The sequence below is a fragment of the Seriola aureovittata genome, chromosome 17 (genome assembly GCF_021018895.1).
Source record: "Seriola aureovittata isolate HTS-2021-v1 ecotype China chromosome 17, ASM2101889v1, whole genome shotgun sequence".
Lineage (NCBI taxonomy): Eukaryota > Metazoa > Chordata > Actinopteri > Carangiformes > Carangidae > Seriola > Seriola aureovittata.
In genome coordinates this window covers 8,741,624-8,757,045 of record NC_079380.1, presented here as the reverse complement: position 1 = coordinate 8,757,045, position 15,422 = coordinate 8,741,624, and the positions used below count along the sequence as shown (strand labels likewise).

Here is a 15,422-nt window from a genome sequence, read left to right as displayed (position 1 = left end):
TGTTAACATTCCATCCATTCATCTCACTGAGAAAAAAGTGGGATTGTGTTTGCAGCAAAGATACATACTTCTATACATACTTCTTAATCATACTATGAGTAGTACATATTCCTAATGCAGTTCTTCATTGTGACCACTGGATTAAACATTCATCTTTTCTGATTCAGATTAACTACCTGCACCTCCTGGTGTCAAGCATACACTGTATCAAGGAAGGCACAATACTATACCATCAAAAACATTTGAAAATCATAGTAATTATTGGCTATAGGGTTTTTTGTTATGGTTAATAAATCATTTAGGTGAATTATTTCTGTGATATCTATGAAGAAGTAGTAGGCCTACTAATGCTTCATAGATCTGTCATAAGTCCTTTTGTAACTCCAGACTTCATTATTGTAGTACCCTTTATTAATGATTTAATAAGATTTATAAGCGACTCACTACCTTTTTCTGGTGGCTTTATTACAAAGTGAGAAACCCATTAGCCTTTAACACTTGTGTTGCACTGGAGGATGATTTTCCACAACCTGGCAACCCAAGGGTTGTTGTTATCAATGGAATATAACTGAGATGTAAAGCATTCGTAAACGATTCATTTACAATTAATAAATCCATTAGTTACAGTTTATGAAACCTCCATAAATGGCACCTAAGTGGTACCTCTTTAATACAGATAATATTTATAGTGGTACTGACATGATTATACCATTATTGATATATTTTATATATTGATACTTTTAAAGAATAGTTGAAATGATATATCCTTTCGATTCTCTCATTCTATTGCAGTTATATTTCACTCTTAGTTTCTTTCTGACCCCTTCACCCCTTCCCCTCGCTGACCTTACTCCGTGCTCCCACCGGGCGGTCCCTTGACACAGGGCGAACGCCCTGACTTTCTGGGAACGCTTGGAGACAGCCAATCAGGTTGACTCCCTGCTCCCTGTTAGCACAGCTCGGCCAAAACAACAGCCCGTCGCCCGACGCTTTCTATTTCCTGTTAGCATTTACAGCATAGTCACCGACTAACTAAACGCGTAAAATGTTAAACTAACGAAAACTTTTATCTTTCGTTGATGTTATCTGTGTTTTGGCGTTAGCGTGCACTGAAGGCAAAGCTAATCGGAGCTGCTGTCGCGCCGTTAGCCGCCAAGTTGATAGCTAACCGTAGCTAACATCGGCGATCCAGCAGGGAAAGATGGGGTCCATCCTGAGTCGCAGAATCGCTGGTGTTGAGGATATCGATATCCAGGCCAACTCGGCCTATCGATTTCCACCTAAATCTGGTGAGTGATCAGTAGTGTCTCTTGGCTGAATTCAAATTCCACATAATCATTGATCTCCTAAAGCAAGAGCAAACGCTGAGGCACCGAGCTCTTCCTACCTCCTCAGGTTTTAATTACTTTATTTTTGACGTTGATTCTCGTCAGCTGTATAGTTAGATAATGCCTGCGTGTGAACGCATAAACATTTGATACATTTGACTGTTTTTCTGCAGATAGGTCACACATTACTCAGGCAATCTTGTGAGATTTACTGTAGTCTTACTATATATCGGACACTGCCGGTTTAAGCAAGTTTGTTTATTATTAAGTTCTTACAGCATCATGATCACAATAAACGAATCACCGTGCGATCAACGTCAAAACTCAGTGTACCGATTTCAATTATGTTTTTTTAAACACTTTAAACGGATGCTACAAGAACTGAGGGGTAAAAGATGCTGACATCCAGAGACATGACACACACGTCAACATATGTTTTTCAGCTTTCAAAACAAAGACCTTCAAGGCTCATTTTCCCGTTAGTATGTTATGTCAAAGACATTTATAATAGTTGTGTTGTAGCCATAAGCCTTACGTTTCAATGACCCTTTCGCTTTGTTATTAAAGTATCTTCAGATAGTGTAAACTCAGTGTGGGGGCAGGTATGTCCATGTGAGACCAACAAGTTAAATCCCACCAAAACAATCAGACATTTTGTTGTTAACTGGCCTTTCAGCTTGTCAAATAATCCTCTGAATATCGGTACACACCTATGAGGATTAATGCAGTGATAACGCAGTTACTGTAAATCCTGTATTCTTGTTTTTGGATGGTTAAAATGACTAAACTTAAAAATCTTGTTTACATATATAAATGTGAATAATGTTCATGCTACAGCTCATGCTCAATGCTATATGTAGGGGTAATTTTTGGGCTGGTGTTGTTGCCTAATATGTAACTATGTAATACGTTCCTACCCCATTAATTCAACCTAGCAGCCTTTATTTACTTTTTTTCTCAGCTGAATTACAAACCATTGTGTGAAATACTCATATTACACTTCACTTTCATTGTACAGCTAAACCATTTTATTTTTACACAAACCATTTGAAGTAACTGCATATAAATTGAGTTGTTGTTTACACTGACGGAGAGATTCCTTTTTAAAGAATTGTACCAAAAAATACCTAAAATAATAAGGAAATGTAGCAGTTTCATGTTCACACTTCCTTTCTTATTCATCTTTTTTTTTTCTTTTGTCCTCAGGGAATTATTTTGCGAGCCACTTCTTCATGGGGGGAGAGAAATTCGACACACCACATCCAGAGGGATACCTTTTTGGAGAAAACATGGACCTGAATTTCCTTGGAAATAGGCCAGTGCAGGTGAAAACTGATGTTTCTACATGTTTTAATGATCTGAAAATTCAATACTGTATATTTTCCACAAATGTAAAACTACCATGATGTAGTTCTAAATTTATTGAGTAATTAATCAAACAATATCGATAATTTCAAATCACATCATCATTCATATTGCTGTTATTATTTGACTAGTTTCCATATGTGACACCTGCACCCCACGAGCCTGTGAAAACCCTGAGGAGTCTGGTCAACATTAGAAAGGACTCCTTGCGTTTGGTCAGGTAAAGACTGCAAGGCAGTATAATGATACAAATCACAGTGAGAGTAAAGAACTGTTTTAAAGAAAAGAGTTTCTCATATGGTGATGTAATGCTTGTCAAACCTCTTGATCCTAGGTATAAAGATGACTCTGACACACCGGTGGAGGATGGTGAAAAACCAAAGGTCCAGTATGGAGTGGAGTTCACCTTTGATGCTGATGCTCGGGTGGCCATCACCCTTTACTGCCAGGCGTTTGAGGAGTTCTCCAATGGGATGGCAGTGTAAGAATTTAATCAATTTCTTAAATCTGATCAAGCTTTAGAAAATTATAGCACAAACAGCTACTTAAAAATGAACTTAGCTGGTCTTTTAATCATTGAATCTAAACATCACATTTAAATCCATTTATGAATCCTGTCTGAATTAAACATAGGGCACTTAGTATCTGTCTGTGAGATGATTAGTTGTTAAGATTTTTATCAGATCAATTCAATTGACACCGCAGCTTCATTTTAGTGTAAAACATTGTGTCAGTGACTTTTAAACTCTGTTATATGGGTAGTGAGATTCAAGCATTAGAGCACAAAGACTAGAATAGATACGGCAGGTCCTTAGCAACCACTAGTCACCATGGATACTGCAGATAAGACTAAGAAGATGAAAGAAATACTTCATACTGAAGTCATTGTTTTATGACGGGACTGAATTACTGATTCATTTTTTCTGGGATCAAAATGATCAGACATTGCTACTGTTGTACTGTACAGTTTTCTTTGTTTTCATTTTATCTAGAAACTCAGTCAGTGATGGTGTCAGGACTCCATCATCTTCCTGCACACTGACCATTTTTCTCTATATCATATTGTATTTAGGTACAGTCCAAAGGATCCATCAATGGTCTCTGAAACTGTGCATTACAAGCGAGGGGTGAGCCAACAGTTCTCCATGCCATCTTTCAAAATAGATTTCAGCGAGTGGAAAGAGGAAGATGTAAGTATCTGCAGCAATTGGTAGAGATTATTACTGGATCACACATCACAAAAATAAATTGTATTTTTGATATTGGTTTATGTTGGTAAATATCTCCTATATACATTTAAATGGCACACTTTTTTCCAATGCATCAGCACAGGATTTGAATTATTACACACGGATACTCTGAGGCACCATACTTGTTTACAACTGCAACTTCATTGAAATGTATCTTTTCCCTTAAAGCTGAACTTTGACCTTGACCGAGGAGTGTTTCCCATGGTTATCCAGGCTGTGGTTGATGAAGGAGATGGTAGGTTACTAGGGTTGCATAACAATCATGACAATACATGTTTTATACTGAGACTAAAATAGTCACTGGATCAGCTTTTCTATTAACATTGACACTTTTTTGTTTTGTTTTGTTTTTCAAGATTGCCTTGGACATGCTCATGTACTTTTGGCAGCATTTGAAAGAGTAAGTACACATCCATATAAAAGAAAATCATTTTAATCTGGATAAAACTAAAACTAAATTTTTATATGAGCTTTAACATGTTTATGTTTTTTCTTTTTACCTCCAGCACGTTGATGGCAGTTTCTCGGTCAAACCTCTGAAGCAGAAACAAATTGTAAGTTTATAAAGGTTCTTATTTCAGTATTGAAATTATTCTTATTCATGTTCTGCTTTAGATTTTTTAATCACATACCAGTGCAGTCAGTCATTTATGAAGCACAGCAGGCTGTTAATGCAGCGTGGGCCAGGTGAAAGATGGATGTTTAAGGACATGGGGTCGACATTCTGGAAACAGCGCAGGCAGATTGCTCTAAATGAAATATAACTATTTTTAGTATTCCAGTCGCATTCTGTTTTGATCCTCATACCATCTGCAGCTTTTGAAAGACCTACACACCACAAAAATCTGTGCGGAGACCCCTGGGAGTCTGGCAATAACATAGATCTCATAAGTAGACATCGAACGTAAACTTAGATTACAAGAATCTCAAGGTACTGTTGTAGTTTTAAGATTGTATATAACATTCAGCAGTGAACTATATGTAGCACTTTTTGTGTTTCACTGCTCTCATACCTCTCTAGAATAAAAATAAAATATGAACACAAGACTGGAGGTAATATGTTATACATTTTTGCTCGCTAAGCCCCTTGGAAATTTCTGTTCCTTGATCTTTTCAGGTGGACCGTGTGAGCTACCTCTTACAGGAGATCTATGGGATTGAAAACAAAAACAACCAAGAAACCAAGGTTTGAGTGGTCGTGTTACCTCATACTTGAATCGCAATGCCTTAAACGTGTCGTGTTTTTTTTGTGCGGCTTACGGTTATATTTTTCTTTTTCTAGCCCTCCGATGATGAGAACAGTGACAACAGCAACGAATGTGTTGTGTGTCTGTCAGACCTGCGAGACACACTAATCCTGCCCTGCAGACATCTGTGTCTGTGCAACTCCTGTGCGGACACTCTTCGTTACCAGGCCAACAACTGTCCCATCTGCAGGCTGCGTAAGATTGTTGCATTATTTTACTAAAGTTCTGCTCTTTAAGGAACTCAAGCTGTGCATTTAAAAAAAAGTTAAACATAGTAAAATAACATTATTATTGTGCTTAATTTGACGTGGTTCTTCCACCCAGCCTTTAGAGCCCTCCTGCAGATCAGAGCTGTGAGGAAAAAGCCTGGAGCTCTTTCTCCTGTGTCCTTCAGCCCTGTTCTGGCTCAGACTATGGACCATGACGAGCACTCAGTAAGTCTCATGAACATCTGTGTATTATCAGCTAAACCTGGCCATGAGGTGCAGCAACATCAATGGGAAACTGGGCATGAATTAGGACTGGATAACATTTTTATCTTTATTGCAATAAGAACTTCTGCAAAAAAGGCATTGCTGATTTTCACGCATGTTAAATAAAGTAGATTGACCAGATTTATACCAGCTTTTATTGAGCTGCAAGATGCTATGTTGCGGACAAGTCAATACTTGATGTAATAATCTGACGGCAGCAGCCTCAGAGTTAAAACTTCTTAGCCCCTGTGATTGTGATGAGAGGCTCTGTGAAGCAGCTGCTGATGAGTGATCTGTGTGAAATGTTGCATCAGTTACCAGAAAACTAACTTCCCCTTCCACAAAAGATGAAAACCTAGATTGGTATGTTTATGTGTTTGCATCTTATATAGTCATTACTGCATTGCATCATATCAGACATTTTTTTCCACGTTGTGCGGCCCTTGTTATTACTGTGTTATTAGGTAAATGTATTCTGTATGTCAGCACAGATTGAGAGTTGGAGATCTAACCCTGATAATAGCCCATCTCTGAATGATATTGTTGAATCTTTTTTCCACATTCAGTGTGCATTGTCACCACCAGTCCTTGTGTACGTCTCTTTGCAGGGCACAGACTCGGTTCCTCCCGGCTTCGAGCCCATCTCGCTGTTAGAGGCTCTGAATGGTCTGCGGTCTGTGTCTCCTGCCATCCCATCTGCCCCCCTGTATGATGAAATCAACTTCTCGGGGGGTCTGGGTGGAGACAGCAGACAACTGAGCTCCCCGGAGCATTTGAGTGATGGGAGTCTGCAGAAAAGCAAAGTCAGCAAGTCACCTGACAGGTAACCTCACATTTACACAAAAACATACCCGTTAGTAATCGGGTTAGGGCAGGAAATTAGACAGCATGTTAACATATGTTACATTAGTCCAAAACTCTGCTTTATATTCATCTTCGTCTGTAATCTGATTAACATCCTAACCCCTTCAAACAAGGATGTTTATTAGCATGGCTGCTCCAGATTTTCTTCCATAGGAGGCAGTTTAGTCATGACATGATTATACATGCTACTAGTCTAAAGCCAGTTGTTTTTTTTTTATTTATTCTGAAGGCTACCCTCATCATTTATTTTGAAAGTAGTGATGTAGAGAGGATCTGTTCATGGAGGTGCCTGTGATTGGTTGAGTTACCTGTTCTAGTTGAATCTTAATGTCTTTAATAATGTTTTACCTTGTCCCCCACTCCCAGCACCCTTAGGTCTCCATCCTCTCCCATCCAGGAGGAGGATGAGGAGAAGCTGTCCGAGATGTCTGATGCTCAGCCACACACGCTGCTCTCCAGCAGCCCCGCCCCCACAGACGTAAGCCGCCACTTCACTTCCTGACATTTTAAATTTAACTGCTGCAGACAAAAACGTAGAATTTTTTTTTAAGAGTTAAGAAACTTTAAGATCTTTATTCATCTTGTTCCAGGCCACAGCGACCGAGGATGTGGCAGAGTCCCTGTCTCCAGATGATGGTGAGTTTTCTCACTTGGCACTGGGTAAACAAACAGTCAATAATGGGTTTGAGTGACACTGTTGACGCTGTTGCTCTTCTCACTCTCCTGGGTGATCCAGAGGACAGGATGCATTCTGGAGGAGACATCCTGCAGGACTGCAGCAGCGAACACAGCAGCTTGACCAAAACAGAGAGCGACCCACCGGGCGACTTGTCTCTGCCGGGTGAGAAATCTGTCAGGAACAAATTAGAAATATCTGACTGTCAAGGAAAATCTTAAAGATGCAGCAAACAGGACAGGAACGAAAGATAAGGAAAGAACTGGAAATTGTACTGTGTATGTAATACCTTTGTGTATTAAGCCAATTACGGTATAGCCCTGTACTTTCTGATGCCAGCTCAGAGCAAATCAGTTGATCAAGCACTGACTGCAGCTCCTACAATCATCTGTTTCTTGGTTATTTTTGACTCTTTTCCAGTTGATAAATCTCTGTTCTGGTACTCTAGCCCAATGTCTCTCTTCTTTAATCCAATACTTTTAAGGCTGTAATTCCCTGTGCTTTGCATCTAACCTGAGTGCTCTTGTGCTTCTTTCTGTTTCCTAACATTCCTCTCCTGTTCCCTGTCATCTTATCCCTTCGTACTGCCTCTCTCTGGGCAGCTCTAGGTCCTGATTCCTGCTCTATTGGTATGGAGGAGTAACTGTGGTATGTAGGCTTTCCTGTCTGCTCTGCCTCTCTGTGTATGAGCTCTACTGCTCCCACTGAATCCTGTTCTCCATGAATACATTCACAGTTGTCGATCGCAGCTATCCAGCGGGTATTGCTCTACGAATTTGCTACGATATGCCAGTTTTTAATGCAGACGAGGCCTTATCATATGAAGAATAAGAACTGTTTCTTGTGTGTCTCTGTTCTTATTGAAAGTCTGACTGGAAATCTCACTTTGGGCCGCGTTGCTTATCTGTTATGTCTTGCGTCTCCAGGTTCATCCGAGTCAACGGAAAGCCTGAAAAGTCAGAGCACAAACTGTTCCAGCCAGCCTCTCCTGTGTCCCACGAGCAGCCTTCACATGGAAGATGAGCATCTCAACCCCTGACTCAGATTCAGCCTTTTCCTTCCCTTCCATCAGAACTGATTTATGCTTTACAACGATCATCCAAGTCCCTCTGTTCTTTTTGCCCCCCCCCCCAGCCCAGTCTTCTGCTTCTGTGATCAGAGTCGACAAAAGGCCCTGACAGGAAGTTCACCAGGATGAGGGAGGACTCTGTTTATCCCATTAATGCCTCTGACATTAGAAAAGAAATTTGACCCATGCAAAGATGCTGTTGGTACCTTACTCTATGACTGATGTTTAAAAAAAAAAAGAAAAAAAGAAAAGGTATTGATTTCTGAAAACATTTCATTAACTGTCAGATGATGTTCCGTTGTTTGTCTTGGCCAAAGTTGTGGACTAGTAATGTGGACTCCGGAGATATTTCACTACCTGTCATGGTGGTGCTTTTAAGCACACTTTAAATTAACTCTGTATGGATTTCTTGACACTAAATTCAAAAGAAAACATAAATACAGTTTGTGTTTAGATATTGTATTCATTAGTGAAATTCATTAATGACTTGATAACTTGTTTTTCCAGTCAGGTTGAGCATTTTCATTTATGAGCAGAGATTTGAAAACATATTACTTATGTGTTTGTGTGTCCATTTGAAGTGATTTTTGCACTGGTTTATAATCCATTCCTTATAACAAGAGTTTATGAAGACATCAGTTTAAGTTGTCTGCAGTCTTAAACATCTACATGTCCGTTATTTTTTTTTATTATTATTTCAAATGATGTGATATCTATGTATTATAACTGTACTAGAATCCTGTGTAGTAACTTCCAAAATTGTATACTTGCACATTATAGAAAAAAAACCCTGATATTGAAGTAATGGGACTAGAATCAGTTAACATGCACATATTTAAGACTTTGATAATCAGTAAGAGCTACAGATTCACATCCTAACAGCTGAACTCAAAGACGGTTAAAGCCTGCAACAAGCCTAGATGCTCCAGCTACATGTATGCTGACTGACTCAGTATGGCACAGTAAGTGGTGCTTGTCATAGATGTGGCTCATCTCTGTACAGTCTTTATTTTTGTGGCAGTGCCGGTGTCTGCTTATGTAATGTAGCTGCAAAAAAAACAACAAAAAAAAAAACGGAGGTCGGGGTGTTTATGTGGCTGCAACGTCTTTTACGTACCTTGGTCCTGTATGTGTAGCGCCATGCATATAGATCTATGTGCCTTGAATTGATATGGCTGCCTGCTTGTTGCATTGGACATTAGTGTTCTTCGAAATGCTACAGCACACAACGGTCTTCAGCCCGCGGACAGGATTTTTGATGCTGATGTACAGAGTCTTTTTTTTTTTCTATCGCAAACTTCATGCCACTGGAAAAATATATCTTGTTATTGAGCAATATTAAATCAAGCTGTTCATTTACTATGTTATGACCATTTATCAATTATGCATATAATCTTAGTATTTAGGTTCAAGTGGATTCTCTTAATGTACGTTTGGCTAGAAAGGAAAACATCCAATGCGATAGATTCAAACATTGCATTTTAATAATTGGGCTAGCATTTGCATGTGAATTCGTAGACGCTTAAACCTCTCACGGCTTTTAAGTATGGTGGTTATTTTTGTCTTTCCCCCCTCCTCTTCTGTGCCATTTCAACTTGACACTGTGCCTTCCTGTTCTTGTTCTGACCACTATTGACCTGGTATCCAGGATAACGCCACAGTAGGTGGTCCATGGCTCTCTGTAAAATCAATACCTGTCTTTCCTCGTGTGTATAGCAGCATGTGTATAACAATAAAGAACAAAGACTCAGTACTTCAACTACCACTTGTTTTCTGACTCATTTTATTGCAAATTACATTCTGTTGTAATACCCACATGGTAAAATAATTGAATTAGGCTTAAACTTGAACTTGGGGCTTAAAGTGTACTCACAGAGGGACATTGCAATAGATAATATGACTCACCTAAGCCACGATCAGTCTGTAATACTCAACAAGGGCAGAGGATGGTGTAATGTGTGGTAAATGTTGATAAAATGGCCTGTGAGTTAAAGCGAGAAAAGTATTACTACATCATGTAAGCCCAGTACAGTTGAGGCCACGCAAGAATGTGTTAATTTTATGAATAAAAACAATGAGATTTTTTTTTTTTCAAATTCAAATTGCTTTTGCAGTCATCACCTTCTTTTGCCATTATTGGAGGCTTCACCTGAAGCTGATGGTTCTGAAATGAAGAAAAATATTAAAACATCTCAGAACATAAATCTGCTCTGTTATCACTTCAGTCTTTATTTTTCTATCACTTGGATAGAAATATTTATGTGTATCCTAAAACTGTTCTGTGACAATGTAGTTTTCCTCCTCTTCATGGCAGACATTAGAACTACGAACGTGCATCAGTTCAAACGCATCAGTTCAAATTGAAAACTACAGCAAAATCCAAAACTATCAAAGGCTCAGACAGATATTTTGAACCAGCTTGTTGTTGTGTATAAGGTTGAGTCCTCCATCAGGGTAAACGCTGCCATCTGCTGGACAAGCAGGCAACAAATCTGTCCTGTGAAATTTGGTTGAACTGTTTTTTCATTTGGATTTAGCACGTGAACCATGGCCTGCTGTAAAACAATCAAGTCAGGCGCTCTGTTAATCTTCTACTTGAAAGGCCTCACGCACCTGTGACTTTTTATTTTTCTATTTAGTCTTGTATGTCAAAAAAATTTCTCCAAAAACATGCTTTTTGTTAAACTATACAGCTTTATGCTGTGGATAAATTAATGTCCCTCAATGTTTGAGTTTGAGTTGGTTCATTTGTTGCTAGTGAATAAATCACCTCTGCTACCAGAAGGCTGGAGGATAACACAGTACAACCTGCTCTGTCAACAAATTAACTAGAGCTGACTCAGAGCCAAGTGGATGAATACTAGCAGACACACACACAGACATCAGACGTGCACACAGACACATTTTTCAACCCACATCCAATTTTAATCTGCAGCGACTAATACTAGATGACAATAAAATGTGTTTATTACTTGTGTTTTCTGCTGTTAGTTGGTTTCTATCATAATGCTTGTAAACATTGTAGAAGATGACTTCATACTTTATATACAATTATGATCAACTCAGAGACATAAAATTCTGCTTTTCAACCAATAAAACAAAAAAATAGAGATTCATCTGTAATTTATTCAGTGGATATTTATTTATTTATTGATATTTTTCACTTGATTACAATAGCTGTTTTTTTATAGATAGAAATCTACTACTGTATACAGCTTGGTCTCATTTAGAACAAGTGGTTTATTGCAGGTGAGACACACATACATTGCCACAGCTGGCTGATGAACGACAGTCAACTGCTACCTAGCGCTTTAAATCTGTGTACAGTGTTTCATATTTCCAACATAATGACATTCCTCTGCGGTAACGTTTAACTGCTGCTCTCTGCTCAGCTGGACCAACAGGTGTACACCGCAGTTTAACGAGGATTCAGTTACACTGTGGCCTCAAGCTTGCCTATAAAAACATAATACACTGAGAAAAATGTGCGTGGAAGTGTATGTGTACACCCACACACACACACACACACACACACACACACACACACACACACACACACACACACAAGAGAAAATATGTAAATGAGATTAGGGTCTATGATGCTTTCAGCTAGAGGAGGTCAGGTTGTATTGTGTATATATAAATATATGTATGTAAAGTTAAGAGTTTAATCTCCTATCAGCTCTCATATGATGCATTCACAGTCTCCTCTCCTAAATTCTCTGTAATTGATTCACTTGTCTGAAAACCTGAAACTTGTTTTAACCTTGTCATTCGCTTGCCTCCGACAGGCTGTTTGAAGAGGCCATGAGGAATTATTTGAGAGCCCCCCCCCCTCTGCCCCGCCCTCTCAGGCCACACAGATTGACAAAGTTGCAGGTCAGAAAAGGTCATTTCATCTCTGGACAACTGTATGTGTGTGTGTGTGTGTGTGTGTGTGTGTGTGTGTGTGTGTGTGTGTGTGTGTGTGTGTGTGTGTGTGTGTGTGTGTGTGTGTGTGTGTTCGCCTCTAACATCTGATGATCTCACCAGCAGAGATATTCTCGTGTTTTGCCATTGGCCAGCTGTCCAGATGACGTAGGATGTGGCTTGAAATAAAGGAGATTTCCCATTCATTACTAAAGGGAAGGCCAAAAGAAAGCAGTGGGACGAAACAATAATCCTTGAAACAATTCTATTTTGGCTTGATCTCTTGTGGCTACATTAAAAAATATTAGGGCTAAGCCTCAGGCCAGGCGATTGTGGTGTGAAGCCTGTTTGGCTGCAGAGGAATAAATAAGCTGAGACCAGCTGAAAACCGGTCAGATAAACATTCTCTGTTTGTTTCCTTTCATTATCTGCAGAAGCATGGCAACGAAAAGCTGCTGGAAATGGTAATTACACTAAGAACTAGTGGTGAAATGTTTGGAAACCAGAATTTTCTAAACTTTTAAACTCTTGCAAACCTAATGAACTATATATATAACACAGGGGCATATTTTCCTTTGGATAAGACTTAATGATGTGGAGTATTGAGATTATCGCTCTGTAAAATACATTTTATCTAGAGAGAACTCAAATGGCCCTTCGAAATTCTACTATATTGACAGTCTGTGTAAATAGGTTTACCTCAGGTCAGTCAAAGCAAGTGCTCTCTCATTTAATTAGTCTGTGCTAAACCTCTTTGAGGCATGAAATCATCCCAACAGCAATCCACACAAATCCCTCCCGCCCCCTTACTCACTACGGTTAAATTAGCACACACGCCCTTGATCTCCGAAAACATGCGGATCATCACATCCAGTCACACCACACGTCTCACTCATACACACCCTGAAAAACACACATCTGAATGTACAGTGCATTTGTTTATTTACTGTTTATGTGCTAGGTAAATATTAATTCTTACACATCATCTCATCTGCACAACACCTTTTTTTTTCGGTATAATAAGTCTCACTGACTCACTCTCGTTCATTTTCTTAGCGACAGTGTGGGAGATACAAATGATTGCTGTAACTATCCTGATATGAAGTTATTCAAAATGAGTATCTAATTAAAATATGCACAATGTGATTCTGCCACTACAAAGATGTCAGTGTCTCAGCTTGGCCTTTTAAAAACGCATCCAAAATGTAATCCACACAGGAAGTACCCCCCGAAACAATGTCTGTCATTTGAGAGGAGGGGATTTAGAGACTTTGGAAACACGTGCACAGACAGTATCCTACTTTGAGAGGACCACTTCACAGTATGAGTTCAGAGAGGAAGAGGAGGACGAGGACGAGAGAGCAGGAGAGACACGGAGGTCAGCATCTTGCCTGCTGAACTTAGTTACGGTGCAGTCAGAGCTGGGAGACTAACAGAGAACAAGGGAAGTTTTCTTACCAGGCTTTGACTTCATTCAGCTGCATCACTGAAATCATCAGTATAAATAAAATCTTATTACAAAAAAGAAGAAGAAGACAGATAAACAAAAGGATCTCTGAGAAGTAGAACCTCCTGTCTTGTAGCACTGAGGCATCATGACGCAGCAGGTCAGCGGCTCACCGTTCCTCAAGCCCTTCTTTCTGAAGACGCCCGTCAGAGTGGTCAGCTCTCTGCGACAACGGCGACACACACTCCCCGCCAGCGAGTTCAGGAACCTCACGCCACAGGACGCCATCAGTGTGTTTGAGATTGAGAGAGAAGGTAAGTCCAGTCTCTGCTGAAATATCTCCTTAAAAAAATTACAGTTCACCTGATGGGTGCTTTAACCATATGTATATGTATATGGGTATATGTGAGAACTTCACTGACCTTCCACATGTATTTGATTAAGGAAAAATACTGGATTTTCCAAGTATAAATGTATCAAATCTCAAATACTGTTTTTGAAGTATTATCTTGGTGCAAGTTTTAACTTGGAGAGTGAACACATTTCTTTCATCATCATTAGTCCCAGGACATGACACACTGTATGATCTGGTTCTTTTCATCCCCCCAGCATTTGTGTCTGTGTCTGGAGAGTGTCCACTTACCCTGGATGAGGTGCTTAACTTCCTGAGTCAGTGCCCTGAGCTTTCTCTGGGTTGGTTTGAAGAGGGACAGCTGGTAGCTTTCATCATCGGCTCTGGCTGGGACAAGGAGAGGCTTTCCCAAGTATGCAGCTGTACAGAAAATCTGTAATACACTAAACCTCGGTATTCCCCGCAGGTTACTGATTTTAACACTTAAACATGACTTAATTCTTCCATTTAACCTCTCTCCTCCAGGAGGCCATGACTCAGCATGTCCCAAACACCCCTACCGTGCACATCCATGTGCTCTCAGTGCACCGTCACTGCCGCCAGCAAGGCAAGGGCTCCATCCTCCTGTGGCGCTACCTGCAGTACCTGCGTTGCATGCCGGGCCTCCGCCGAGCTCTGCTGATTTGCGAGGACTTCCTGGTGCCTTTCTACCTCAAGGCCGGCTTCAAGGAGAAAGGGCCGTCAGCCATCTCTGTGTCCAACATGCAATTCCATGAGATGGAGTACGCTCTCGGAGGGCAGGCGTATGCGCGGCGGAACAGTGGCTGCTAGTCCCTCAATCCCTACCCCTCCCTTATTCCACTTACTCACCACTAAAATGGACTCAGGGCAGAAAAGATTAGCAAAACACAGCTGCCAGAGAGCAGCACAGGGCCAGTATAAACCAGTGGACTGGGTTCAGCATCCTACTGTCAGCAGCTCACAGCATCCCTTGACCCACTGAACAAGGAGTGAGGACTGTGTGAGGGGAAAACCAAGAGCGGATTCACTTCTTCATGCAGAGAAATGAACCAGTGGCTTTGCGGATGATAATTGGGCTTATCATACATCAAATTATATTCCTTTTCTTGCCAGTAGCATATTGGCTTTTGTGGGCTTAAAACTGTTTTTCAATTTATTCATTATCTGTCAAATCATTCAGACATCATGGTTTGTAATGTAATCGAGACAATTAATAGAAATTGTCATATAAATGCATTAAATCTTGGGTTGTGATCTTGAGTACTGTTCTATTTTTGTAAACCATATAAATCCAAAGTTGATGAATTCAGCGTCATTTCTGTAAGATAAGGATCCGACACTAATAATGCTCGGATTGTCGATTAAAAAATGTCTGTCTCCATGTTGCTTCATTTGAATAAAAGTAATTGAGAGAAAGTCAC

At 39.9% G+C, this 15,422-nt stretch overlaps 2 protein-coding genes across 3 annotated transcripts; both read left to right on the top strand.

The window, feature by feature from the left end:
- The first annotated feature begins 931 nt into the window (after positions 1-931).
- On the top strand, positions 932-10,037 carry mgrn1b (mahogunin, ring finger 1b). Of its 2 annotated transcripts, XM_056402311.1 has the most exons (17): positions 932-1,289; positions 2,535-2,653; positions 2,825-2,913; positions 3,028-3,174; positions 3,766-3,883; positions 4,112-4,178; positions 4,300-4,343; positions 4,450-4,497; positions 5,061-5,129; positions 5,226-5,385; positions 5,515-5,624; positions 6,272-6,486; positions 6,894-7,005; positions 7,118-7,163; positions 7,264-7,368; positions 7,806-7,851; positions 8,130-10,037. In XM_056402311.1, the coding sequence occupies exons 1-16, from the start codon at positions 1,202-1,204 to the stop codon at positions 7,844-7,846; spliced, it is 1,578 nt and encodes a 525-aa protein (XP_056258286.1). In that variant the 5' UTR covers positions 932-1,201; the 3' UTR covers positions 7,847-7,851; positions 8,130-10,037. The 2 variants fall into 2 exon arrangements, with proteins under 2 accessions (XP_056258286.1, XP_056258285.1); XM_056402310.1 differs by lacking the exon at positions 7,806-7,851 and having other exon boundaries at positions 934-1,289.
- Positions 10,038-12,692: 2,655 nt separating this feature from the next.
- Positions 12,693-15,421, top strand: aanat2 (arylalkylamine N-acetyltransferase 2). The gene is made up of 3 exons (XM_056402222.1): positions 12,693-13,942; positions 14,238-14,392; positions 14,506-15,421. The coding sequence occupies exons 1-3, from the start codon at positions 13,777-13,779 to the stop codon at positions 14,809-14,811; spliced, it is 627 nt and encodes a 208-aa protein (XP_056258197.1). The 5' UTR covers positions 12,693-13,776; the 3' UTR covers positions 14,812-15,421.
- Position 15,422: the final 1 nt, after the last annotated feature.